At 59.3% G+C, this 27,772-nt stretch overlaps 1 protein-coding gene across 2 annotated transcripts; it reads left to right on the top strand.

The window, feature by feature from the left end:
• The first annotated feature begins 169 nt into the window (after positions 1 to 169).
• FLNC (filamin C) lies at positions 170 to 27,772 on the top strand. Of its 2 annotated transcripts, XM_072964521.1 has the most exons (48): positions 170 to 863; positions 5,195 to 5,443; positions 7,006 to 7,103; positions 7,254 to 7,404; positions 7,500 to 7,618; positions 7,828 to 7,905; positions 8,076 to 8,238; positions 8,408 to 8,608; positions 9,905 to 10,042; positions 10,420 to 10,546; positions 10,698 to 10,834; positions 11,066 to 11,259; positions 11,352 to 11,465; positions 12,083 to 12,226; positions 12,455 to 12,578; positions 12,729 to 12,889; positions 13,066 to 13,156; positions 13,246 to 13,415; positions 13,627 to 13,744; positions 13,837 to 14,099; positions 14,476 to 15,073; positions 15,769 to 15,942; positions 16,055 to 16,217; positions 16,466 to 16,626; positions 17,358 to 17,525; positions 17,605 to 17,728; positions 18,239 to 18,395; positions 18,471 to 18,660; positions 18,783 to 18,806; positions 18,922 to 19,169; positions 19,627 to 19,707; positions 20,021 to 20,120; positions 20,437 to 20,577; positions 20,876 to 21,004; positions 21,087 to 21,260; positions 21,886 to 22,047; positions 22,139 to 22,342; positions 22,785 to 22,937; positions 23,015 to 23,137; positions 23,270 to 23,512; positions 23,646 to 23,915; positions 24,014 to 24,151; positions 24,406 to 24,521; positions 25,168 to 25,300; positions 25,389 to 25,565; positions 25,739 to 25,957; positions 26,560 to 26,769; positions 26,877 to 27,772. In XM_072964521.1, the coding sequence occupies exons 1-48, from the start codon at positions 509 to 511 to the stop codon at positions 27,062 to 27,064; spliced, it is 8,163 nt and encodes a 2,720-aa protein (XP_072820622.1). In that variant the 5' UTR covers positions 170 to 508; the 3' UTR covers positions 27,065 to 27,772. The 2 variants fall into 2 exon arrangements, with proteins under 2 accessions (XP_072820622.1, XP_072820623.1); XM_072964522.1 differs by lacking the exon at positions 19,627 to 19,707.

Raw genomic sequence — 27,772 nt, 5'->3', positions numbered from 1 at the left:
AGTTCCACTATCCACCTCTCCAGCGCGCCGGCCCTGGGTCCCAAGCCCGCGGGGCCGCAGACCCCGGCCACGGGAGAGGGCCCCCTCCCGCCCGCCGGCCACGTGGGGGAGGGGAGGGAGGGAGGCGGGGCCGGCCGGGTCGGCGCGGCCCCCACCCGCGGGCCAGGCGGCATTCCTGGGAGGCCGGCGCTCTGACGTGGACCCGGGGGCCGCGGGCGCGGCGGGGGGGACGCGGCCCAGGGGCTTCTTAAACCCCCCGCCCCAGCCCGGCCCGCACTTCCCGAGCACCGCTCCGCCCCCGGAGGGAGAAAGACAGAGAGAGAGAGAGCGCGGCTGAAGAGCCAAGGAGGCCCGCCGAGTCCCGCCAGAGGCGCGAGAGAAGTTGAGAGCCGCGCAGCGCAGAGCCGCGAGTCCCGACAGCGCCCCGACAGCGCCCCCAGCCCGAGCCCAGAGCGCCCCCAGCCCGAGCCCAGACGGCAGCACAGCCCCCGCCCCAGCCCGCGCCAGCATGATGAACAACAGCGGCTACTCCGAGGCCCCGGGCCTCGGTCTGGGCGACGAAGCGGACGACATGCCGTCCACGGAGAAGGACCTGGCGGAGGACGCGCCATGGAAGAAGATCCAACAGAACACTTTCACGCGGTGGTGCAACGAGCACCTCAAGTGCGTGGGCAAGCGCCTGACCGACCTACAGCGCGACCTCAGCGACGGGCTGCGCCTCATCGCGCTGCTCGAGGTCCTCAGCCAGAAGCGCATGTACCGCAAGTTTCACCCGCGCCCCAACTTCCGCCAGATGAAGCTGGAGAATGTGTCTGTGGCCCTCGAGTTCCTTGAGCGCGAGCACATCAAGCTCGTGTCCATCGGTCAGTGCGGGTGTGGAGGGGTAGTGCTCCGCGGCGGGGCTGACCCATGGGGACAGGGGACTCAGGTGTTGGGTGGGCGCGCGGGAAGCCGAAAGGGCAGAGAGCGCCACGGCACCGGGAGAGAACCCCAGCCCGGCTCTCGCCTGCCGATGCAGACCCCTCGGGCTCTGCCTTCACACCCCTCTGGACGGCCGGCATCCCAAAGAGGTCCGGGAGAGTCCAGACCAGTCCGTTTCTTAATCCTCCAGCTTCAGTCTCCCCCGCACACTCCCACCAACCCGCCTCTACTCATCTTCCCCTTTCCCGCCATCCGCAACCCCAGCCCTTGTTTGAGAGGACAGGGCCAATGCCTATTATTGATTCCTGGGGGCACCTCCCCCTAAACAAAGCAAATGGCTTCCCAGCCTCCCGGCACTTCCAACGGGAAGGAGGAGCAGAAGGCAGGTCCCAACCACTGCCCGATCACAGGGCTCAGAGGGAGAGCTGGTGACCGGGCGGGCGCGGGGCCTGGGGCCCCCGCAGGCATGTGCTCGGCAGCTGGGTTCAGGCCCAGGGGCCAGAGCCTGTAGAGCCCAGCTTCGGAAACCTAAAAAGGTCCTGAGCGAGCGCAGGGAGCCTTAACCCCTGCCTGTCCTCTACCGGCTTCAGCCAGCGGGGGAGGGGGCTCCCTCCTGTCCATGCCCGGCCTCAGCCCACCTTCTAAACCCGGATTGGCTGCAGCTAATGGTCTGGGCTGAGAGGAGGGAGGGAAGGCCTAGAGAAGGGAGGAAGTCATTGAGTGTAACCAGATTTGGAAGGTGTGTCAGTGCTGGGTGGGGGTGGGGAGGCACTTTAGGCTTGGGAGCTGGGGAGCCTAGGGTGGACTCTGAGAGGAGAGGGGCTGGCACTCCCCTCACAGGCCTGCAGTCATCCCCGCAGGCTGGAGACCTGGGGAAGACCCCCTACCCCTGTGGTGAGCTCTTAAGAGCCCTGCTATGATTTGCAAGAAAGAGCGTGGTGAGGGGGAGCGTAGATGCACTCCGAGGCCCCTGGAAGGGAGTTTCACAGGGGGTCAGGTGCCCCACCAGGATGCCCCAGAGACTTCTTCAGATAATTGAATGTCTGTCCAACCCCACTCTCCCTTAGGGTATCTCTAGGCCTCCTGAATTAGCTGCTGAGGTCAGTCTGGGGCCCTTTGCCCTGTCCAGTCCCCTCTCTAGGCCTTACCCCCTCCTGCCCCAAAACTGCCCCCCCCAACCCGCTCTGGCCTGGAAATAGCCCTGCCTCCGTGACACAGCAGATGTCTCTGAGCTTTCCAGAAGGACAAGCCTGAGGACAGGGGGTGGGGGAGGGGGCCCTGGTGTGTGTAGTGGGGCTGAGGGCTGCTTGAGAGCGGGTGTGGTTCGGGGGGCGGGGGTCAGAGAGGAGTTATCCCTGGGGCCTTCATCCCTCAGCAGCTGAGATTTGACCGACAGGATTGACTGTCCCATATGGGGTCTCAAGGGGAGGGCCTGGGGCCTCACAGAGACTTTATAGGAAATGGCTCAGCCTTCCCCTCTCCTCCCTGCTGCGGGGGCGCTCAGCCCCTCTCCAGGCCTCATCCTTCCTGAGCACACCTCTCTCCTCCCCCATGGTGGTGCCTGGCTCCGGCCCCCTTGGCTCAACTGTATGTGGAGAGGCCGGCTCGGAGGAGAGGGGGAAGAAGCAAAAACTGGTTTGCGGGGCTGGAGGGAACCCTCCATTATGTTCCTTTTGAGGAGAAGGGAACTGTTCCCCATTTGGGCCAAGTGGCTCACTCTGCCGCTGCCACCGAGTGAGATAAGCTGTCAGCAATTCAGCTGCTGGGCCCAAGGCTGAGGCTGGAAGGGAGGGGGCAGGGGCTGCCCAATCCCGAGGTGATTGTAAAGGGTTCGCTGCCAGGTGGGCATCCTGCTTCCTCTAGTTCCTTCTGCCCACTTAGTGGTGGGAAGGGGCTGTCGGGGTGGCCTCCTGGGCATTCTCTTAGGATTGAAATTGAGCATCTGGGCACCTGGGAGGAGGTCAGAGACTCCCCACTTCCCTTTCTAGGAGTGGGGTGGTAGCTGAGCAGTCCCCCTGAAGGAGGTCCAGTTCTCAGCCTGGGTGGAAGGAGCTGTGTGCCCTTACCCCCACCACCCCCTCAGCCCCTCCGAACAAAGAGGCCTATGAGGCAGCTCTGTCCCGCAGCTGTTCCCCAGTTGCTATTCCTTCTCCTTGAGCCAACCGCCGAGGGAGGGGCTGGAGGGGGCAGCAGCTGTCCCGGCACCTCCCTCACTGGGCCCTCTCTCCTCCCCCTCCTCTTTGAGGCCTGGGGTGGCCTCAGGGACTGGCTCTCAGACTCCTCCCACCCTTTTGGTGGTATCCCCAGTAGGGTGCAAAGGATGAAGCCTGGCTTGAGCAGAACTCCCCTTTTCTGCCTGGCCTCCGAGGGGGAGGAGGGAGAGGATGGTCACTGCTCCCAGAGTGGGACTCTGGATCCACCCCTCTCCTGCTGACCAGGACCACTTGCTGTCTGGCCCAGGGCCAGTTGCTGGGGAGAAACCTCTCCCTGCAGCAAATATGAATGACCCCCCTCCCAACCCCCAGTGCCAGCAGCCTCAAGACCTCCCTCCCAGGGATCTGGCTCCAGTTTGTAAGAAGCATCTGGGTGTGTGAGCACCAGCTTTGGAGGCTGTCAGGGTTGTGAGAGGCTGTGAGGCCCTGGGTGTCAAGACTGTGTGAAAGTGTTGTGGGCCTGTGTGTATTTGAGAGAGAATGCACCAAAGCACCGGGAGGCTGGGATTGAGTGTGTCATGGAATCTGCAAGCTGCCAAACCATTGTGCTGCAGTGGAGCCAGGGGGAGAAGGGGCGGGCCTGGGGAGCTGCTAGGGAAGGAAGGATGAATCAGTGAAAGGGTGGGGGAGCCATGGGGGCCAGGGCCCAAAGCCAGAGGGACAGAGAGACTGAGATTCCCCTCCTGAAGCAGGTCGGGGGTGGGGGGTGGAATACTGGGGTTCCCCCAGGCCTTCACTCTCCTAAGGTTATCTCCCAAGATCTAGGGGCAGGCAGGAAAAGATGTGGAAGGGGGCACTTCCAGCCCCACCCTTCCCATCTCTCAGGCAACACCAATAAACAAGGCTGTCTTCCACCCCTTCCCAGCCTCCTAAAAGCAGTGCTCAGGGAAGCTGATGGATTTCAGGCCAGCATTGTCTTTTACAAATAAGCTGGTTTCCAATGATCTATACTCTATGCCACCTGCAGTTCCTGGATATTTCTCTCTGGCTATTAAAGGAGAACTAGGCCCCCAAAACCGTGGGGTACCAGTTCTGGTCCATAGTCTTCCTCAAAGGAGGGGATGAATTGAGAGTCTCAGCTTCTGAGACTTGAGTCCACATGGATAACACTCCTCCAGCTCTTGTGAAATCTCACTAGCCGCCCCTGTCATTTGAAAGCATGGTTTTCAGGCCTTAACAGAACATGCACTATACCCCCTCCCTCCTCCCAGAACTTAGTTCCAAAAGCCTTTTATAGTGTTCAGAGTAGAATCTGGCTGGAACCAGGTTGGTTCTACTTCTCTCCAACTTCAGGTTTTAAAATATTCGTTCTTTCAACCAGTACTTATTGAAATTCTACTAAGTTCTAGACTCTGAGTATAGAAAGATAAAATACTATCTAGAAGGGAAGAAGCCAGACCTAAAAAGAATACATACTGTATGATTCTATTCATGTAGAACTCTAGAGAATGCAAACTAATCTGTAGTGACTAAGAGTAGATCAGTTATTGCCTGGGAAGGATGGACAAGAAGGGACAGGAGGAACAGGTCACAAAGGAAAGAAAACTTTGGGGAGAGACAGAAACATTTATTATCTTGATTTGTGACGATGGCTTTCTGGGTACATACAGACTCAAAAAAAAAAAAAGTATCCAATTGTACTTTCTAATATGTACAGTTTGTTGTATGTCAAGCATACCTCAAATCAAAGTGTTAAAAAATGAAAGGAAACAAAACAACAGTGTCTGACCCCAAGAGGCTTATAGTCTCGCATAATTGCATGGATACCTGTAGCCTGATAAGTGCAGTGCTATAGGTGAAATTACTTGCCATAGGAACACATTGGGAAACAGCCTTCTGAAGGGAGAAGGGGGGATTTGTCAAGGGCTGGGTCTCTGGGCCAGGCTTCGCAGGAGGGAGAGAATTTGGTGGGCAGAGAAGGGGTAGGTTCCAGAAGGAGGCCTGACCCCAGCACTAGCAGCAGCCTCAGGAGCTGGGCAGGGGAGAGGGCACTGTGCCGGGAGAGAGTCCCGGGCCCTCCCAAGCCCTCCCGAGCCCAGCTTGTCCCCTCTGCTCTGCAGACAGCAAGGCCATCGTGGATGGGAACCTGAAGCTGATCCTAGGCCTGATCTGGACACTGATCCTGCACTACTCCATCTCCATGCCGATGTGGGAGGATGAGGATGATGAGGATGCCCGCAAGCAGACCCCCAAGCAGCGTCTGCTCGGCTGGATCCAGAACAAGGTGCCCCAGTTGCCCATCACCAACTTTAACCGTGACTGGCAGGACGGCAAAGCGCTGGGCGCCCTGGTGGACAACTGTGCCCCCGGTGAGTAGGACAGCAGCACTCCATGGACCCCTGACCCTGGAGGGAGAGCTGAGCTGAACTGGTGGTGCCGAGGCTTGTGTTTGTCAGAATGAGTGTCTCAGGGCTGGGGGATCAGGACCCCCTGGTCCAGCTGGGAACCACTGCCAGAGTTAGGCCCTCCCTGATGAGTTGCCAATTCCTGCAATAGCAGAAGATTTTACAGACAAGGTCACTGAGGTCTGGAGAAGGCCTGTGACTTGTCCAAGATCACACAGCTTATCTGAGGCTGCACTGAACCAGAGCCCAAGACCTCGACTCCCTGCTCTGTGAACTTCCTAGTTTGCTATAAGGATGCCATTTCTGCTCAGCCGGGAGAGAGGAAATGCGGTGGGACTTGTAGAAAGAAGGCCAGGACTTAGACCCACAGAGGCTCCTCTTTATGAGACCCTAGCACAGCTTTGAGAAGGGGATGAGACCCAGGATGATGTGGGCTGAGGCTGGTGTGACCCTGCCCAGTGGCAGGTGACCCAGCCCTACCCTCAGTCAGTGTAGGCCCCGGCCTAGTCAGGTGGGGGCAGCTCAGGGCCCACAAGAAGACAAGCATCACGGACTAGAGCCCTACCCCATGTGTTACTCCCTTTCTGACCCTCCTCTCCTGGGAAGATAGGTCTTCTCTTCCCCTCTGCCTCTAGGGAGCCATGGCCCCTTGGGGGAATCCTCCCCCAGCCTGGGGTCAGCCCGGGAGCAGGGGGTGGGAGGCGGGGGCACCGTCCGGCTGCCTGGGAAGCATTCCCAGCTGCTGAGCCATTGCCCACGCTGATGCGACTGCCAGCAGTGAGCTCAGCTGTTCTGGCCAGTCATGGATTCCAGCCTTTGAGCTGGTCCACTCCCCACCAGTTAGCATTGCCCTCCTCTCCAGCTCTGGCTTGGACCAAGTACCCAGTAACCTAGCATTAAGCCTTCCCAGGAGTGACCTCAGCATTCCTCCCATTAGAAGGGCTGGGTTCTGGGTGACCAGAAAGAAGAACCCATCCTCTCCCAATAGGCCCTTCAATGCCTTTGTTTCCCCAAATGGGCAGTTAGGAAGGAGAGAGAGTCATGCCCCAAGGCTGATGTGCGAAATGCTTGGAGATCTAGGGCTTCAGGGCAGCTGGGAGAAGACCTTCCAGGAGATGGGTCAGGGACTTGTGCCGGACAGGGACTGCCCACCCCAGAGGCAGCTGGAATGAGGCAGGAGAGATCTGCCAGGGGTGCCCTTATAGGGGTGTGGTGTTCAGGATCAGTGCTGGGGCCTGGGCAGGCAGGAGGCTGGCTGGCAGGGCTGGTGCCAGGCTGCGTCAGCTGGGACAGAAAGGCCTCATTGTTGGTGCTCGGGAGGGCTGCCGTTCCTCTAAACAGCGATGGGCATCCCAGCTGATGGGCTACAGCATAGAGGGTCAGCAGAAACCTGGCTGGTCAGGGCCCCAGAGCTGTGTGGGAGGGAGCGTGAACTCACAGCCTGTGACAGTCTTGGGCCAGCAAATGCTCTGTATTCTGGCTGACCACTTTCCCCTAATCATTGCCTCCCTCTGCCATCTCTCCAGGCCTCTGCCCTGACTGGGAGGCCTGGGACCCCAACCAGCCTGTGGAGAACGCCCGGGAGGCCATGCAGCAGGCGGACGACTGGCTCGGGGTGCCCCAGGTACGCTGACGGATCAGGCAGTGGGAGAGTCTAGGGGCCAGAGGGCCAAGGATGGAGTTGGGTCTGTAGGGATATCCGGTCAGGATGTGGGGAGAACCGAGGTTGCTGGGTAAGGAGGGCACCTTGTAACTCCCTTCCTCCCTGTGGCAGGTGATTGCCCCCGAGGAGATTGTGGACCCCAATGTGGATGAGCATTCTGTCATGACCTACCTGTCCCAGTTCCCCAAGGCCAAACTCAAACCTGGTGCCCCTGTTCGCTCCAAGCAGCTGAACCCCAAGAAGGCCATTGCCTATGGGCCTGGTATGTGCTGAGCCCCTGGCAGTCCGCCCCAGACAGCTGGGCACAGGCTTGGAAGGATCTCCCTAAGTTATCTGTCTCCACTTTCTGCCCCTCAGGCATCGAGCCCCAGGGCAACACTGTGCTGCAGCCCGCACACTTCACCGTGCAGACGGTGGATGCTGGTGTGGGCGAGGTGCTGGTCTACATCGAGGATCCCGAGGGCCACACTGAGGAGGTATGGAGAGGCCTCTGGGACGAGGGGGATTAGCGTGGGATGGGACAAGAGTCCACAGGCCAACAATAGCATTGGCCTGGTGATGGCTGCCAGAGTCACCCACTGTGCTGGGGACAGGGGCGGGGTGCTTACCGTTTGGGCCTCCAGGTGCTGTGGGGTCAGGAGGGGCTACAGCCACTGTGATTGCCAGTCTTTTCCGTTCCCAATAGGCCAAAGTGGTTCCCAACAACGACAAGAACCGCACCTACGCTGTCTCCTATGTGCCCAAGGTCGCCGGCTTGCACAAGGTATCTCCCTGCAGGACCTCCCCTGACCTCCCCATTCCATTCACATCCTGGCCGTGCACCGGCCACCCACCTCCCACCCACCTTGGCTCTGCTCTGCTCCTCCACCCCCTCTCAGAGCTGCTCTCCTCTAGCTCCTCTCCTCTAGCTAATCTCTGGCCCTTGACCCCCAGGTGACCGTGCTCTTTGCTGGCCAGAACATCGAACGCAGCCCCTTTGAGGTGAATGTGGGCATGGCCCTGGGGGATGCCAACAAGGTGTCAGCCCGTGGTCCTGGCCTGGAGCCTGTGGGCAACGTGGCCAACAAACCCACCTACTTTGACATCTACACAGCAGGTGAGGAAGGGTCCTAGGAGGTTTCAGGCGGGCAGCCCCTCACAGCATGGGGAGGGTGTGCGTGGGGGACTGGGGCAGGGTCCCAGCCAGAGAGGGGTGGTCTTGGGGGAGGGATCCCTGAACATCTGTGCATGTCCAGAATGGGGGCTAATCGCCATTGTCGTGACAGGGGCTGGCACTGGTGATGTTGCTGTGGTGATCGTGGACCCGCAGGGCCGGCGGGACACAGTGGAGGTGGCCCTGGAGGACAAAGGCGACAGCACGTTCCGCTGCACATACAGGCCTGTGATGGAGGGGCCCCACACGGTGCATGTGGCCTTCGCTGGTGCCCCCATCACCCGCAGTCCTTTCCCCGTCCATGTGGCAGAAGGTAAAGGCCCTTCACCCATCCTTACCATCTCCCTCGCTGAGGCCAGGACGCAGAGAGCATTTCCACCAAATTCTGAGTCTGAGGATTCATAGGAAATGAAGCACTAAATCCAGGGGTTGGTTGAGGGGAGCCATCTGAAGGCTTAAAATGGGCAGAAGGAAGAGCCAAGGGGTGGGGCTCTTGAGAGATCATCTGTCCATCCCGTCCCTGAGAAGGGTCAGGAGGCCTCAGAGAAGGATACCAGACAAGCGCCACCATGAAAGGGCGAGGGAAAAGGGACGGTGAGCCCCTGTAGGGCAGGCCCTCAGGTGGTGACTCCCCCCACTCGGTTCTCTCTCTACCACTCAGAGCCCTTGCCGCCTCTCGCCCCCTCTGTGCCCATCGTCCACCAGGCCAGGAGAGTGGCACCACGTTAGTACACGCCAGCGGAGGCGGGGCCAGGCATGGCCATAGCTGACTGGTCTCACCTGTGCTGTGTGGCATGGCCCGAGCGGTGTGGAGTTGCCCCCTTCCGTGGCATTCTGTGACAGGCCCCAGGTTCCATGCCTTTGCTTATGTTCTGTGGCAGATCTCGTTTCTTGCCACTTGCCTGATGAGTTCTGTGATGAAGATCTCAGTTCCGTGCCATTGTCTGTTCTGTGGCAGGCCTGGATTATATGTCGTTGCCTGTTTGGTGGCACCCTTAAGTTCCATGCCATTTTATGTGTTCCGTGGCAGGTTGAGATCACTGTTCTTTGGCCTGTGTTCAGTAGCAAAGTCTGGGTTCATTGCCACTGGCAGTGTTCTGTGGCAGGCTGACTCCCATGCATTGCCTGTGATCTGTGGCAGGCTTCTTGTTATATGAATACCTCTCGTTCCATGATGTTGCTGAGTGTTTTGTGGCATGTCATTCCCAAAGCTGCTGTGGTAGCTCTGAGAAGGCTCAGATGGTTCTAGGTGGATGGCCTTGGGGTGGGTAAGGCGCCCTTCCCTGTGTCTCTGCTCAAGTCTCTGCCCAGGCTCTGCCATGCCTTTGTCCCAGGCGACACTGACTCTGAGAAGCCCAGCGGGAAGGGTTTCTTATAGCCAGCCTGATGAGGGGGGCTAGGGGCGCTGTGGCCGGCCCCCTGCCTAGCATGGCTCCCAGTGGTGTCCGGGGCACCAGGGAGCCCAGGGGAGGGTTGCATGAGGCCATGGCCTGTGTCTGTGGGTGTCGGGAGGACTGTGCACAGGGAGGTGGGGGACAAATGGTGGGAGGCTGAGGATCTGTCTAGGGCCCCTCAGTGCCCCCAACCCCGCCTCTTCTCTTCCTCCCAGCCTGTAACCCCAATGCCTGCCGTGCCTCTGGGCGGGGCCTGCAGCCCAAGGGTGTACGTGTCAAAGAGGTGGCTGACTTCAAGGTGTTCACCAAGGGTGCTGGCAGCGGGGAACTCAAGGTCACAGTCAAAGGACCAAGTGAGTGGCAGGGCCCAGGGCCAGTGAGGGTCAGGGTGCAGGGAGAAGATTCGGCCAGTGGTTTAACTCCCTGAGGGCAGTGACAGCCAGCACCACGTACCCCTGTTGGGGCTCTAAAAGAGACACAAAGGTGCACATTGTCTTATATCTGCCTCGGTCTCACTGTCTGCAAGCTGTAAATGTTGCTCTCTGCCCTATGGCTACCCCAGGGTGTTATGCATGGGGATGACGCGTGGTCCCTGCCTGGACTTTCAGCACTGCCTACTAGCAACACTGCCCTCAGGCTGGGCCTGGGTCCCCAGGGTTCTGGATCCCAAGGGGATCGAGGAGCTGGGACTCACAGGCCATTGATACCCCTACTCCCCACATCTCCTCAGAGGGCACAGAGGAGCCAGTGAAGGTGCGGGAGGCTGGGGATGGTGTGTTCGAGTGTGAGTACTACCCCGTGGTGCCCGGGAAGTACGTGGTGACCATCACGTGGGGCGGCTATGCGATTCCCCGCAGGTAAGCACCATGCAACCCCTGTGCCTTCCTGTTTGGGCCCTCATAGGGTGGGAGGAGGGAGGCGGACTGCCTGGGACTCTGAGGGAAGGGAGGAGGAGTACCTCTGATGGGGGCACCGCCCAGCATTGACACCAGCTCCCTCTTTCCTCAGCCCCTTTGAGGTACAGGTGAGCCCAGAGGCAGGAGTGCAGAAGGTACGGGCCTGGGGTCCCGGTTTGGAAACTGGCCAGGTGGGAAAATCAGCTGACTTTGTGGTGGAGGCCATTGGCACCGAGGTGGGAACACTGGGTAAGTGGCTGGATGGCAGCAGGTGGGCGTGCTGAGGAGTGGTGTGATGGAGGGACACTGGGAAGTGACTGGGGAACAGGAGGCAGGAATTCTGGCGAGTCTGAGATGAGATGGGGAGATGGGACATAGGGGTGACCAGGGTGGTGATGCTGGGGAGGGGAGTGATGGGGGACCTGCCTGAGGGTCCAAATTGCCTCTTGTGCCCTCTAACCCTCCCCACCTCACACCTAGGCTTCTCCATTGAGGGGCCTTCGCAGGCCAAGATTGAGTGTGATGACAAGGGAGATGGCTCCTGCGATGTGCGGTACTGGCCCACAGAGCCAGGGGAGTACGCTGTGCATGTCATTTGCGACGATGAGGACATCCGTGACTCACCCTTCATTGCTCACATCCAGCCAGCGCCACCCGACTGCTTCCCAGACAAGGTGTGGTCCCCGCTTCTGCCCGTGGGCCCGGGACAAGGTGAATGGCTCTCCTCCAGTACCCAACCCAGCCCTCTTCTCTTGCTCCTGCACAGGTGAAGGCCTTTGGGCCTGGCCTGGAGCCCACTGGCTGCATCGTGGACAAGCCAGCAGAGTTCACCATTGATGCCCGTGCAGCTGGCAAGGGAGACCTGAAGCTCTATGCCCAGGTAGTGTGTTGCCTGAACTCGCTGCCCCTCACTGCTGTAGCAGGGACCCTGGGAGGATGGGGCAGGTTAGAGAAAGGGGCATCCAGGCATCACAGGACTGAGTCTCATGGATCCATAATAACTATGGAGAATTTAAAGTTTTGTGTTTTCTTCCTAATGATAATCTTAAAAACATTTTACCAAAAATGTATTTGTATAGTGACAATTTTTAATTAAAAGATGATTTGATTGAGTAAGAGATTGGTTTCCCAGGTGAATTTCTCAAACTGTTGTCCATTGATCCCTAGAGGTTAATGAATGTATTCTTGGGTCCAAGAGGATGATTCTTCTTTAAACGGCTCATTATTCAATTTTAGGAACGTTGATTTAGCTGAGCTTCTCCCCTGACAACATATTTCAGAGACCTAGGTTGGGAGAGAACAGGCCACACAGATGGCCTAGAGCCCCATCTCCTGGCTTCCAGGGTGCTCCCTGGCCACCAGAGCTCGTGGCACTAGGCTTGTGGTCTGAGGTCTGTGGCAGGGGCGAGGCCTGTGAGTGTGTCGGCCAGCAGAGGGCGCCAGTGCTCTGAGGAGGCCGGAGCGTTCTAAGAACCTTGCTTTGGGTGATGCCCACAGGACGCAGACGGCTGCCCTATCGACATCAAAGTCATCCCCAATGGCGATGGCACCTTCCGCTGCTCCTATGTGCCCACCAAGCCCATTAAGCACACCATCATCATCTCCTGGGGAGGTGTCAACGTACCCAAGAGCCCCTTCCGGGTACGTCCTCTGCGTCTTGTACTGTACCCACTGCCGGGGCCCCAGAGGGAGGGCGGAGCCCCACGCGGGAGATGTTGGCTGTCCGTGAGCCCTGTCATGGCACCCCCACCTCAAGGCCCCAGCGAAGAGGCTAAGATTGGTCCTACTAAGGCCGGCGCTGGTAGTGCTGGGGGAGGGGATGGGACTTGATGGAGGGGCACTGTGCTGAGCGTCATCTCCTCCCCACAGGTAAACGTGGGAGAGGGCAGTCACCCCGAGCGGGTGAAAGTCTATGGCCCAGGCGTGGAGAAGACAGGCCTCAAGGCTAATGAGCCCACCTACTTCACTGTGGACTGCAGCGAGGCAGGGCAAGGTGGGCCTGGAGGTGGGGAGGGAGTGGGGCGGGGCCAGGGCGGGGTCTGGCTGGGAGGAGCCAGTACCTCTGCCTATTTCAAGGCAGAGGTGCAGAGTGCAGGAGGTTGTTGAGGCCCACACTCATGGCCTCTTGCCTGCCTCCCTTCAGGCGATGTGAGCATTGGCATCAAGTGCGCCCCCGGTGTGGTGGGTCCTGCAGAGGCTGACATCGACTTTGACATCATCAAGAATGACAATGACACCTTCACAGTCAAGTACACACCCCCAGGGGCCGGCCGCTACACCATCATGGTGCTGTTTGCCAACCAGGTACCCTACACCTGGCTTTTAGTTGTCATTGGTGGCAGCACCCCCTAGACTCAGCCAGCAACTTGAGAGGCTGTCCTTTGGGAACAGTTCCACAGCCATTGAGCACTTCCTGTGGGCAGTCAGTATACCTCAGAGACTGCTCATGTCCACCCTGACCAAGCCTTTTCTCCCTCCAGGAGATCCCCGCCAGCCCCTTCCATATCAAGGTGGACCCATCCCATGACGCCAGCAAAGTCAAGGCTGAGGGCCCTGGGCTGAACCGGACAGGTTGGTGTCTGGGAAGGGGCTGGGCCGAGCTGGGATTAGGAGTAATTGGCCGCCAGTCCCTCACCACCATCTTGGTGTGGGCTCCCCAGGTGTGGAAGTTGGGAAACCCACTCACTTCACGGTGCTGACCAAGGGAGCTGGCAAGGCCAAGCTGGACGTGCACTTTGCTGGGGCCGCCAAGGGCGAGGCTGTGCGGGACTTTGAAATCATCGACAACCATGACTACTCCTACACTGTCAAGTACACGGCCGTCCAGCAGGTGTGCCCACCCCCTCCCTTGCCCTACTCATCCTGGCTGGCGTCCTAGGTCTCCTTCCTCCAGGCTCATAGGGCCAGTTCTGGATTCTGGCCTCTTTCCTGCCTCCCATCCTCTCTTGCTGTGGATCTCTGTGCCTCAGGCCCACATCGGCCAAGGGCATGTTGCCAGGCTGTTTCTAAGCCACCCAATTCTGACCTGTTGTATCCAATAGGGCAACATGGCAGTGACAGTGACCTATGGTGGAGATCCTGTCCCCAAGAGCCCCTTTGTGGTGAATGTGGCACCCCCGCTGGACCTTAGCAAAGTCAAAGTTCAAGGCCTCAACAGCAGTAAGTGAGGGCAAGAGCTGACCTGAGAGTGAGGGGTGTTGGCTGGGGTGGGCTGGAGTCTCTGCTCACTGTGTCCCTTGCTCTCTACACAGAGGTCGCTGTGGGGCAAGAACAGGCATTCTCTGTGAACACACGAGGGGCTGGTGGTCAGGGCCAGCTGGACGTGCGGATGACCTCACCCTCCCGACGACCCATCCCCTGCAAACTGGAACCTGGGGGTGGAGCCGACACCCAGGCTGTGCGTTACATGCCCCCTGAGGAGGGGCCCTACAAGGTGGACATCACCTATGATGGTCACCCGGTGCCTGGCAGCCCCTTCACTGTGGAGGGTGTCTTACCTCCTGACCCCTCCAAGGTGAGGAGACGGGGGCTGGTGGGAGCTGGGAATTGGGGGCTTGTAGGAAAGATGAATAAGTCATAGGGGCAGAGACCAGAGGGCCTTATGTCCTGGAGGGAGCACAGCCAAGGACCCGGGGCCGAGGCAGTCCCCCACTTCAGGACCTGCCTTTGAGACAGCTGAGTTATTAAGAGCCTGACTTCAATCTCAGGTCCACCAACTGGGACAAATTATTCAATTTCTTTGCCTCCATTTCCTCACGTGGAATTGTTATAAGGATTCAGTCTGTAGTAGCTGCTACAGTTGAAAGTGCTTAGCTTTCACAGGGAGCCATGAAGGCTGGGCATGGGAGAGGCCAGGTGTAGGTAACCCACACACCTGCTCCTTCCTCTAGGTCTGTGCTTACGGCCCTGGTCTCAAGGGCGGGCTGGTAGGCACACCAGCGCCCTTCTCCATTGACACCAAGGGGGCGGGCACAGGTGGTCTGGGGCTGACCGTGGAGGGCCCCTGCGAGGCCAAGATTGAGTGCCAGGACAACGGTGATGGCTCATGTGCTGTCAGCTACCTGCCCACGGAGCCGGGCGAGTACACCATCAACATCCTGTTTGCCGAAGCCCACATCCCCGGCTCGCCCTTCAAGGCTACCATCCGGCCCGTGTTCGACCCAAGCAAGGTGCGGGCCAGTGGGCCAGGCCTGGAGCGTGGCAAGGCCGGCGAGGCTGCCACCTTCACTGTGGACTGCTCGGAGGCGGGTGAGGCTGAGCTGACCATCGAGATCCTGTCGGACGCCGGGGTCAAGGCCGAGGTGCTGATCCACAACAATGCTGACGGCACCTACCACATCACCTACAGCCCCGCCTTCCCTGGCACCTACACCATTACCATCAAGTATGGCGGGCACCCCGTACCCAAATTCCCCACCCGTGTCCACGTGCAGCCCGCTGTTGACACCAGTGGGGTCAAGGTCTCAGGGCCTGGTGTGGAGCCACATGGTGAGTGATGGAGGAGGAGCCAGGAGCCTGTCATGGCGCCAGTCAGGGAGGGCGGGAAGCAGTGCTGAAGGCGTTGGGGGGCAGTGTGAGGTGAACGGGGGGCTTTGGGGCAGCCCTGGAGTCCTTAGAGCTCAGACACCCCAGAGGAGCCAAAGCCAAGGGAAGGACATGGAGCTTTGCCTCTGGTCTTGTGGCAGAACTGCATCTGCCCATGGGCATTTTGCTGGGGAGATCCTCTACCTTCGTCAGCTTAAGGGGTCCATGATCTGAAAAAGCTAAGAACCTTGCTCTCCATAGTGCAGAGGGAAAGCTGTGGGGTAGTGGGTGACAGGATTCAGGACACAGTTCAGCTCAGTTCAGTGAATGTGAGTTATCATCTGTTGGGGACCAGACCCTGGGCTGGGCATGGAGGCAGGGGGCGCAAGATGTAAGACCCATACCTGCCCTCAAGGGGCCCAGAGCCTGGTAGGGAGACTTACATGAACAGAATGTCACCATGTGGGGAAGGGAGCTGAGGCAGGGGCTGTGGGTGGCAGGGCCTGGAGCTCACAGGCCTGAGAGGATGGCTGGTCTCAGACTGGGAAATACAGGAGGAGAGGAGGAGCCACCTGGGAGCTGGGAAGGGAGGGATGAGGTGAGCAGCTGTGTGAAGGCTGCCCCAAACCCACACTGAGCTCTTGTCTCCTGGCACCCAGGTGTCCTGCGTGAGGTGACCACTGAGTTCACTGTGGATGCAAGATCCCTCACTGCCACGGGTGGGAACCATGTGACAGCTCGCGTGCTCAACCCCTCGGGTGCTAAGACAGACACCTATGTGACAGACAATGGGGATGGCACCTACCGAGTGCAGTATACAGCCTATGAAGAGGGTGAGGGACTGGGCTGAGTGGGGACAGTGGGGATCTGATCTCAGCATTTTCAGGGGGGCGGGGTGGAGGGGGCCGTGCACATCCTGACTTGCACCCTGTGGTCGGGTTCTAGGCGTGCATTTGGTGGAGGTGTTGTATGATGATGTAGCTGTGCCCAAGAGCCCATTCCGAGTGGGCGTGACCGAGGGCTGTGACCCAACTCGCGTCCGGGCCTTTGGGCCTGGCCTAGAGGGTGGCTTGGTCAACAAGGCCAACCGCTTCACTGTGGAGACCAGGTATCTCTCCCTTTCCTAACCTTGACCCTGAAGCTGTGGCCATCCTGATCCCAACCACTTGCCCTCCCCCTTTGTCTGTCTGCGTGTGCCTCATCCTCAGCCCATCCCCCATCAAGGGTGCAAACCTCCCCTAGTGTCGCAGCCCCTGTAGCTGGTCCCTTCTAAGCCTGGCCCTCAGCTCCTATTCAGCTGCTCCTTCATCTCCACTCAGTGGTCCTAGTGAGGCTGACAGAGGGGTCCTCTTGTAGGGGAGCTGGCACTGGGGGCCTAGGACTGGCCATTGAGGGCCCCTCAGAAGCCAAGATGTCCTGCAAGGACAACAAGGACGGCAGCTGCACCGTGGAGTACATCCCCTTCACCCCCGGAGACTACGACGTCAACATCACCTTTGGGGGCCGCCCCATCCCAGGTGTGCAGAGAGCGGGTGGGGCTGGGGAGGGCAGTAGGAGGCCAGCTCACTGATAGGGAAACTGGAAGGGAAGTTGGGTGTGGAGACTCATCCCCAGAGCAGGATGGCCACCAGTCCAGCCAGCAGAGAGAATGCTGAGCAGGCAGGCACGGTCATGGCCAAGAGGCAGGGCGGTGGGTGCAGTTCATTCCCAGAAGCTCAGCACTGCTGTCCTGGCCCCTTGCCTGGAGCGCGAGACCTTGTGAGTTTGGTCTCTCAGACACAGTCTGGGCCACCTTTCACACCCTCTCGCTCTCACTGTTTACAAAGCAAGGAACCCCCCTGCTCTCCTGCAGGGATAAGCTGCTCAGGGGTGGGGGCAGGGTAGGGGTCATGCCTTCAATTATTGCATAACTTGGGCCTGCTGAAATTGGACATTTTCCCCCCTTATCTAATTTTACACTGTCAAAAATGTATTTTCTTTTACAAATATTCCACTTTTAACATTCTATTAATTTAGAAAGGCCTTCCAGGCTTGTGACCTAAGTAAGTGGATTTGCACAGCCTTGGTCTGCAGCCAAGTTTATTTCTCCTTGTTTACATTTTCTTAGCAAGTTCCTAAGCGTTTGCACATTTGGTCTGGCCTCCCTGGGGCATTTTAAAGGCATGGAAGGCCTCCTCCTCCTGGTTCCTCAGTGTCAGGGAGCCCCTCCCAGGCAGGTGGGTAGGGGCTGACGTCTCTCTCCTTGCAGGGAGCCCGTTCCGGGTGCCGGTGAAGGATGTGGTGGACCCTGGGAAGGTCAAATGCTCGGGCCCGGGGCTGGGGGCTGGTGTCAGGGCCCGAGTACCCCAGACCTTCACGGTAGACTGCAGCCAAGCTGGCCGGGCCCCCCTGCAGGTGGCCGTGCTGGGCCCCACAGGTATGAGAATGTATGGGCAGGGCGGAGAGAGATGGGACAGGGTGCCAGGAGGCTTTGCTGACCCTGCTCCCTTGCCCAGGTGTGGCTGAGCCTGTGGAGGTGCGTGACAATGGAGATGGCACCCACACTGTCCACTACACCCCAGCCACTGATGGGCCCTACACAGTAGCCGTCAAGTATGCTGACCAGGAGGTGCCACGCAGGTGAGGACCAGCTTTGGGCTCCTGTGCTGTGCTGAGCTCTGGGGAGCTCCTACCAAGGCCACACCTGCAGGGCCACTGTGGGGCCCTGGGAACACTCCTCCCACTTGTCTTGGCTTCATCTGGTCTCTGCTGCCCCCTCCCACTCTTTCTCAGGGCCCCCTGCCTGTCTTTTCCAACCTGGAGGCAGCACAGCCTCAGGGACCCTCCTCTGGCTGGGCTTTCCCCCCACCATGTAGCTGCAAACAGGTGGGAGAGGGCAGCCTCCTGCACCCTCCACTTTAAACAAACCACAGCATCTGCCTGGAGAATGGAGAAGAAATGCTCAGGCTTCGGTTGGGGGCACACCCAAATGACCCTCCCCCATGACTCAGGCTGTGACCTGGTCCCTCCTCCCTACTCAGGAGTCATCTCCCCTTCTCATGAATGTGGGAAGGACTCCAGGCCCAAAATGAGACAAGACTCTGCCTCCCCCCGACCCTCAGCCAACTAACTATCCTTTTACCCCTCAAGCCCCTTCAAGATTAAGGTGCTTCCAGCCCATGATGCCAGCAAGGTGCGGGCCAGCGGCCCCGGCCTCAATGCCGCTGGCATCCCTGCCAGCCTGCCTGTGGAGTTCACCATCGATGCCCGGGATGCTGGGGAGGGCTTGCTCACTGTCCAGATCCTGGTAAGTCCATGTGCTGCCCACCTCCCTGGTCAGGCTCTGGGCACAGACCGGCCTTGACCTCTGCTTCTCCCCCAGGACCCCGAGGGTAAGCCCAAGAAGGCCAACATCCGAGACAACGGGGATGGCACATACACCGTGTCCTATCTGCCAGACATGAGTGGCCGGTACACCATCACCATCAAGTACGGTGGTGACGAGATCCCCTACTCGCCCTTCCGCATCCATGCCCTGCCCACTGGGGACGCCAGCAAGTGCCTCGTCACAGGTGGGCACCCACTCCGCCTCCCCTGCCCCAGTCCCCTCTCCCACCTCCCCTGCCCTTACCCATCCCTTGCCCCCCACCCTCTCCTGAGTGTTTCATGGTCTCACATTCTTCTCTGTTTCCAGTGTCCATTGGAGGTCACGGCCTGGGTGAGTGCCCCTTCTCTTCTTGCTGTGGGCTGAGGTGGTGGAGGCAGCTGGGAACTGAGTGGGGCTGGGCCTAGGGCCCCTACAGAACCCATGACCGGTTGCTTCTGTGTGGCAGGTGCCTGCCTGGGCCCCCGCATCCAGATTGGGGAGGAGACAGTGATCACAGTGGACGCCAAGGCAGCAGGCAAGGGGAAGGTGACGTGCACAGTGTCCACCCCGGATGGGGCAGAGCTCGACGTGGATGTGGTTGAGAACCACGATGGTACCTTCGACATCTACTACACTGCACCTGAGCCGGGCAAGTACGTCATCACCATCCGCTTCGGAGGCGAGCACATCCCCAACAGCCCCTTCCACGTGCTGGTAAGCTCCGCGGCCGCAGCAGGACTAGATGGTGGCTGGAGGGGGTGGGGGGGCCAGCCTTACTAGCAATAGCAAGGAATCCAGGACCTGTCGCCATGTCTGATGGCTTCTGGTCCCAGAGTGCTCCAGAGTTGAGCCTTTGCTTTCCCAGTAGCCTCCCAACCTGGGAGGTGAGCACAGCCCTGCCTCTGGCCCCTCTGGCAGTCGGTCAGCCCTCTCTGGTGGAATTTGCCATATTCCTCTCTGACCCTTGAGCCCACTGTTCCTGTACAGCTCTCCAAGGTGGCCCTGCAGGACAATGAAGCCCTCCAGAGGGTAAAGCACCCAAGATACCCATCCTGCCCCATGGGCAACCCAGGATTTCGGGTCCCTGGGCCATTCTGAGTCAGCTCCTGGTCACTAGAGCTGGTGAATACTGGCCTGCCACATCCTGTGCTCTCCGTGCCTTGCCTCCCAGGCGTGTGACCCCATGCCCCACGTGGAGGAACCCTCTGATGTGCTGCAGCTGCACCGGCCCAGCGCCTACCCCACACACTGGGTACTGCCACCTCCCACCTGGGCCAGACCTCGCCCTCCTCCTCCTCTCCCTCCACTTCTTCCTTCTCTTCTTCAGCAGCCAGGGCTGGGGCATGGTTTGGGGGCCGTCTTGGGGAGCAGGCGGGAGTCAGGCTGGGGAGACAGACCCCCGAGCTGGGCACAGCACTTCTCCCGCAGCAGATGCGCCTCTCCTGCTTTCCAGTTTCAACATTAACCATCTTGTTCTTTCCTCATTTTCTCTGCCTTCAGTCATGGCTCAGGCCAAGCTCCCAGGCCTTCTCCAGCCAGTGACTGTTCCCTCTCACCTGCCACAGGCCACCGAGGAGCCAGTGGTGCCTGTGGAGCCAATGGAGTCCATGCTGAGACCCTTCAACCTGGTCATCCCCTTCACCGTGCAGAAAGGGGAGCTCACAGGTACTGCCCTGGGGCCCTGAGGAGTCAAAGGGAGGACACCTGCATTCAGGCCCAGCTCCTTGTGTCTGAGATGAAAGCTGGGGCCCAGAAAGGGGGTGTGAGCTACCCAGGATCACACAGCAATGTGGGCAGAGCTGGAACTCAGACTTACGCCTTCTGTCTCCCAGCTTGGGGTTTGTCCTGATGCTCCAGGTTGTCACCTGGTGCCGGACCTCTGGGGTGGAGGCACAACCACACAGGAGTAGGGGCCTGGGACAGCAAGGGGGTTGAGGTAGGAGAAACTGAGGTCCCCCACATAACTGTGTCTGCCTTCCAGGGGAGGTGCGGATGCCCTCCGGGAAGACGGCCCGGCCCAACATCACCGACAACAAGGATGGCACCATCACAGTGAGGTACGCACCCACTGAGAAAGGCCTGCACCACATGGGGATCAAGTATGACGGCAACCACATCCCTGGTGAGTTGGCGGCTGGGCTGGGCTGGGCTTGGTTGGGCTGAGAGGAGCCCCACTGTGACTTCATCTTTGCCTGCCTTCTGTCAAAAAATATTTATTGAGCACCTGCTGTATGCAGACACCACAGGAAGCCCTGGGGAGGCTGGTATCCTGGTGGGAGGCAGACTTCCACCAGTCAGGCCCCTACGGCAGAGATGTAGGGCTCAGCAGGGAGACTGTGGGAAGGTGCGGGGTGGGCTGAGGCGGGTTCAGGCAGTCCCTGTCCTTACTGACCCAGCCCCCTTTTTCCATCCACCCCCAGGAAGCCCCTTGCAGTTCTACGTGGATGCCATCAACAGCCGCCATGTCAGTGCCTATGGGCCAGGCCTGAGCCATGGCATGGTCAACAAGCCGGCCACCTTTACCATTGTCACCAAGGATGCTGGGGAAGGTGAGGGAGCTGCAGACAGGGGCTGTGAGGGGGAGGGGTAGCTGATCAGGACCTCTGATCTCAGCCCCACTTCCACCTACAGGGGGTCTGTCCTTGGCCGTGGAGGGCCCGTCCAAGGCAGAGATCACCTGCAAGGACAACAAGGATGGCACCTGCACTGTATCCTACCTGCCCACGGCGCCTGGAGACTATAGCATCATCGTGCGCTTTGATGACAAGCACATCCCGGGGAGCCCCTTCACAGCCAAGATCACAGGTGGGTGGACATGTGGGTACCCACAGCCTATGACACCCCCCATCCCCAGCACACAAGGATGTACAAGCCTGGTGTGTTCAAGTCACCAGGCATTAGGGTAGGGCCCCCTTGAGGTGGAAGAGTTCATTTCTGGATGAATGTAAGGATGTAATCCTATTCTCTACAGCAGGTGAGAAACATTCAGCCACCCCCACCCCCACCTCCCCTGCCCCAGCTCTGAAACATATCTTGTTGAGGCTTTCAAGTTAGAGTATTGTTAATTCCCTTTGATAGCTGAGGAAACCAGTAGGCTCAGAGAGGCTAAGCAACTTGATCAGAGCCACACAGCTAGTAAAGGGTCTGTGTTGTCTAGTCCAGTCTAGTGTTTTGTCTCCATAAAATCACGTGACTTAAGATTGAAATTTGTGTAAATTAGGGATTTAACCGATTCAGGGGGACTAGGGTGCTGGGCCCACATTTGGCAGCTAAATGTGAATGAAGATTGCCCTCTCCCCAGTTTCTCTGTGCCTGTGAGTGGCCCCCAGTCTCTGCTGAGTCCAGCAGGATCTGCCAGGAGGTCTCCTGAGCTCCATGAAGGCAGGGCCTGCCTGGAGTCACACTGCCTGACATGCCAACTCTCCCCCAGGCGATGACTCGATGAGGACTTCACAGCTGAACGTGGGCACCTCCACGGATGTGTCACTGAAGATCACCGAGAGTGACCTGAGCCAGCTGACTGCCAGCATCCGTGCCCCATCGGGCAATGAGGAGCCCTGCCTGCTGAAGCGCCTGCCCAACCGGCACATTGGTGAGCATGGGGCCACGGGAGGGGCCTGGGGGGAGCCGGGAAGGGACGCCGCCAGGCCCAGGGCTCCATGCCTGACCCCTCTTCTCCACAGGCATCTCCTTCACCCCCAAGGAGGTTGGGGAGCATGTGGTGAGCGTGCGCAAGAGCGGCAAGCACGTCACCAATAGCCCCTTCAAGATCCTGGTGGGGCCGTCTGAGATCGGGGACGCTAGCAAGGTGCGGGTCTGGGGCAAGGGCCTGTCTGAGGGACACACGTTCCAGGTGGCGGAGTTCATCGTGGACACTCGTAATGCAGGTGCTTCTTGTCCCAGAGACCCCTCATTTCAGCTGGTGCCTCTAATGAGGACTAGTCCTTCTTTCCTGCCCCATGCCCCTTGGCCATACCCTCCTCCCTGAACTTCCTGGCCCAGTCTCTGCTGAGATTCATATTCTGGGGCCCAATGAAGAAAGTGGGCCCCATGTCACTTCTCTCACATTTAAGAGAAAGCTCAGCTGTCGTGAGTTTCTGTCTCACTCACTGGCACCCAAGAAGCCTGCCCTAGGGAATTTCCAAGACTGCCTCTCCCTGACCATCTGGGTCAGTGCCTTGCTTGCCCCTTCTCCTCCTGCTGAGCCATCTTTTGTTAGTGGTTATGATAGACCTGGGGTGCCCATTCTGGATGGAGCCTGCAGTTTGGGGAGGGGAGAGCAGAATGGCAGTAGGGACTGAGGGAGATGTGTCCTTTGCTTCCCGGTAGGTTATGGGGGCCTGGGGCTGAGTATTGAAGGCCCTAGCAAGGTGGACATCAACTGTGAGGATATGGAGGATGGCACATGCAAAGTCACCTACTGCCCCACTGAACCTGGCACCTACATCATCAACATCAAGTTTGCCGACAAGCATGTGCCGGGTAAGAGTCCAGGCGGTGGGTAAGACAAGCCAGGAGGCTAGAGGCAAGGGATCTAAGACCCCTTTCTCCTGCTACAGGAAGCCCATTCACGGTGAAGGTTACCGGTGAGGGCCGCATGAAGGAAAGCATCACCCGGCGCAGGCAGGCGCCTTCTATCGCCACCATCGGCAGCACCTGTGACCTCAACCTCAAGATCCCAGGTGGGAGCCAGGAAGAGCCTGGGCAGGGTGGGGCAATGGGGAGGGCCCCGAGCCTGCCCCCAGGGTCTCTGTCCTGCTGGCTCATTTCTCCTCTCCCTCCCCTCCCCTTCCCTGGCTCTGTGTGTCCCACAGGGAACTGGTTCCAGATGGTGTCTGCCCAGGAGCGCCTGACACGCACCTTCACCCGCAGCAGCCACACGTATACCCGCACAGAGCGCACAGAGATTAGCAAGACACGGGGCGGGGAGACCAAGCGTGAGGTGCGGGTGGAGGAGTCCACCCAGGTTGGCGGAGACCCCTTCCCCACCGTCTTCGGGGACTTTCTGGGCCGAGAACGCCTGGGCTCTTTTGGCAGCATCACTCGCCAGCAGGAGGGTGAGCAGGGCCAGGGTCTTCCTGGGGAGGCTGGGCCTTCCATCCCTTGGGGCAAGGGGAGGGTTTTACTAAGGAGGGAAGAAGGGGCTAGGAGCAGCCCAAGTGTCACCCTGACACACCCCACCCCCTGCAGGTGAGGCCAGCTCTCAGGATATGACCGCACAGGTGACCAGCCCGTCCGGCAAGACAGAAGCTGCAGAGATCGTGGAGGGGGAGGACAGCGCATACAGTGTGCGCTTTGTGCCCCAGGAGATGGGGCCCCACACGGTCACTGTCAAGTACCGCGGGCAGCATGTGCCAGGCAGCCCCTTTCAGTTCACCGTGGGGCCACTGGGTGAAGGTGGTGCCCACAAGGTGCGGGCTGGAGGCACAGGGCTGGAGCGAGGGGTGGCCGGTGTGCCAGGTAAGGGGGAGGAAGCCGAGACAGGGGATGGGGGCAGGGCAGCTGGCAGGATGGGCAATGGTGCTGAACAGCCGCCCCTGTCCTGCTTCCGTCTCCAGCCGAATTCAGCATCTGGACTCGAGAAGCAGGTGCCGGGGGCCTGTCTATTGCTGTGGAGGGGCCCAGCAAGGCGGAGATTGCATTTGAGGACCGCAAAGATGGCTCCTGTGGGGTCTCCTATGTTGTCCAGGAACCAGGTGGGTGTCCACAGTGGAGCTGGGCCTGAATAACCTTCTAGACTGGCCTCTTGCTCACTGACCAGGCAGGAGAAGGGACTACTGAACTGATTCTTCACCTGGGCTGCTGCTCTTTCTCTGCTGTCTACCTTCACCCCACACCCGGGGAATGCACATCTGTCTCCAGGAGCTTGTCCTGGAAGAGGCGAGGGTGGAGGTGGCTCTGCCTTGCCATTGCATCCTGGGGCCTATGCTGACTGGCTTTCCCTCCTCAGGTGACTATGAGGTCTCCATCAAGTTCAACGATGAGCACATCCCAGACAGCCCCTTTGTGGTACCCGTGGCCTCCCTCTCAGATGATGCTCGCCGTCTCACCGTCACCAGCCTCCAGGTGTGTGCCCAGGGATGGGGCCCCTCTGCCACCCTGAGAGATGGGCAGGAGTAGAGGATGGCAGGCCCATGTGGCCAGGGACTTAGCAGTGACCTTCAAAGGTCAAGACAGACATCTCCTCTCTCCCAGTATCTGTACAGCAGGGGGCTCCATGCCCCTTCCAGCTGTGGCTCAGGGTAGTCTTATCAGAACCCTTGTGTTTCTCCTTCCTCCAGCTCTACCCCCACTCTAGAGCTGGGCTCTGTGCCCCACCCCCCCCAGCCTCCCCATTGGCCCACCTCCCCCCTTGAGCACCGCTAGCCAGTCCAGGCCACTCTCCTCTTTCCTCATCAGGTCCACACAGCTCTAGCAGCTTTGTCATCGGGCCCGCTTTACAATGTCTGGGTCTTACCTCCTCAGCCAGGACAGGGCACGTCATCTCTGGTGCCCTACCTGCCCAGAACAGCCAGTGGGCCCACCTCCTGCAGGTGGATGCTGGGGTCACAGACCCAGCCCCCTACCGCTACTGTAGTCTTGCTGAGGGCCTCTGGGAGCTGGGCCAGGCGGCAGGAGCCAGGCTGGGTATGTGGTGAAAGCAGTGCCAGCTTGCAGACAGGAGCGCTCCAGACCCTCCCAGGAGTCTGAGCACCCTCTGTGACCTCTACAGGAGACGGGGCTCAAGGTGAACCAGCCGGCGTCCTTTGCGGTGCAGCTGAACGGTGCTCGGGGTGTGATCGATGCTAGGGTGCACACGCCCTCGGGTGCAGTGGAGGAGTGCTACGTCTCCGAGCTGGACAGTGGTGAGCTAGCCCAGTCCCTGTCAGGCCAGGACCTTCTTGGAAAGGGAGGGGAAGGACAAAAGCTCACCTAACAATCTCTGCCCCACAGACAAGCACACCATCCGCTTCATCCCCCATGAGAATGGCGTCCACTCCATCGATGTCAAGTTCAACGGTGCCCACATCCCTGGCAGTCCCTTCAAGATCCGCGTTGGGGAGCAGAGCCAGGCTGGAGACCCAGGCTTGGTGTCAGCCTACGGTCCTGGGCTTGAGGGAGGCACTACAGGTGAGTGGCTGGGAGGAGGGGGTGATATTGGGGTGCTTAGCCCCCAGTCCTGGGGCAGTGCTGATGAGCTCTGAGTCCTCACAGAGGCCTGCTCCAGGGAGCCTGGGCTCCAGCCCACCCACCTCTGGGCCCCAAACCCTTTCTGCCTACACCCTTGCTACCTCTGGTCCCAGGCGTGTCATCAGAGTTCATCGTCAACACCTTGAACGCGGGCTCAGGGGCCTTGTCTGTCACCATTGACGGCCCCTCCAAGGTGCAGCTGGACTGTCGGGAGTGTCCTGAGGGCCACGTGGTCACTTACACTCCCATGGCCCCTGGCAACTACCTCATTGCCATCAAGTATGGTGGCCCACAGCACATCGTGGGCAGCCCCTTCAAGGCCAAAGTCACAGGTGAGTGTCCTGGAGGGGGGAAGTCCTGGTTGACTCCGGTAGCCAGTCACACCCATGTCGTATCTGCCCCAAACATCAAGGTCAGGTTACCAGGGATAAAGCGGGCCTGGCTTTACACAGCACACCATTCTCTACATTCTCCACATGGACTCGTGTAGATCATTTTTCAAAAATCAAATCCTCCCTCTTTATTGTTGTCCATCACTCAACTAATCTTTTCCCTGCGGTGGCTCCCCAAGCTTTCACTTAGCTTTCTGCCCTTCTGGCTTCCAAGAAGAGAGAGCTCAGTAAATATTTAGCCAGCATTCCTTTTGGAAGCTGCATGAAGGATTAGTTGGATACATGTTCCTTTTTAAAGCAAGACTCTACCCTGTGACTTGGGGTCCCAGACAAAGCCCAGAAGGGGGGGGCGGAGCCATCCGAGGCCCCAGACCTCAAGATAAGCCTGCCCTGCCTCCCTGGCTCGTTAGGAATTGGGGGGCCACTCCTAGGATGCTACAGCAGAGGAAGGGAACGTGGGGCTGTCAGTGTCGGCAGAGGGCTCACCTAGGGAAGGGTATGCCACTGACCTGGCTTGTGGCCGCCCCACTCTTGCCTCTCAGGTCCCCGGCTGTCTGGAGGCCACAGCCTTCATGAAACATCCACGGTTTTGGTGGAGACTGTGACCAAGTCGTCCTCAAGCCGGGGCTCCAGCTATAGCTCCATCCCCAAGTTCTCCTCGGATGCCAGCAAGGTGGTGACACGGGGCCCCGGGCTGTCCCAGGCCTTCGTGGGCCAGAAGAACTCCTTCACCGTGGACTGCAGCAAAGCAGGCAAGCCACTGGGGGAGAGGGGCCAGTTTCCTGGGGTGGGCAAATGCACAAGAACGTGAGGCCAAGGGCTGTGGTGCGAGCCTGTCCCTCACTGCCCTCCTCTCCAGGCACCAACATGATGATGGTGGGCGTGCATGGGCCCAAGACCCCCTGTGAGGAGGTGTACGTGAAGCACATGGGGAACCGAGTGTACAACGTCACCTACACCGTCAAGGAGAAAGGGGACTACATCCTCATCGTCAAGTGGGGCGACGAAAGTGTTCCCGGAAGCCCCTTCAAAGTCAACGTGCCCTGAATCCCAGAAGTGCCTCCCCCAGCCTCGGCCCCCACCTCTGGCCAAACACACTCACATACACACATACACACACGCAAAAGGGCCACACCCAGATGCACACACGCAGAATCAGACACCTCAAACACCTGCCCTGGGGTGGACTGAGTGGCTCTGACCCCCACCCAACCAGGGCCCTGGGGTTGGAGGGCCTTGTCTGTCCCGGGGCCATGTCCCTTGCCTCAAACGTGACATGAGAGTGGACTGGGGGTTGGGGGGCCAGGGAAACCCTGCGTTTTCTGGTGGGGCTGAGGCCAGTGGGGGAGCACATGTTTGGGGGTGTCTGTGTGTGTAAGAGAGGTCACCCTCCAACTGCACTGCTGGCCAGGCCTCCTTGCCACTGAGGATTGCGTCCAGCCCCTCTGGCAGCCACAACCCCAGAGTGTTAAGGACTTGGAAGAGAGCACAATCCGAGGAGAAAACGGACCCCACACCAGCAGCAGCAGCCTTGGCACGTGGCCTGGCTCTGGGAGATTTAGATCCCAGCCAGGCTTCCTGAGGGACTGATTTCTCTCTTTTTTTTTTTTATTATGATTGCACAGCTCTGCCCCATGGGGGGCCTTTTTTACACACTGCGAGGCCCAGCTTTCTGGGGGGATTTTTGCACATGTCATGCGGCTCAGCTGGGAGCTGCTTAGGTGGAAAACTCCAAATAAAGTGCGGCCTGTCGCA

Source organism: Vicugna pacos, chromosome 7 (assembly GCF_048564905.1).
Source record: "Vicugna pacos chromosome 7, VicPac4, whole genome shotgun sequence".
Classification (NCBI taxonomy): domain Eukaryota; kingdom Metazoa; phylum Chordata; class Mammalia; order Artiodactyla; family Camelidae; genus Vicugna; species Vicugna pacos.
Note: the sequence above shows the minus strand (reverse complement) of the source record. Positions and strands in the feature narration are given on the sequence as shown.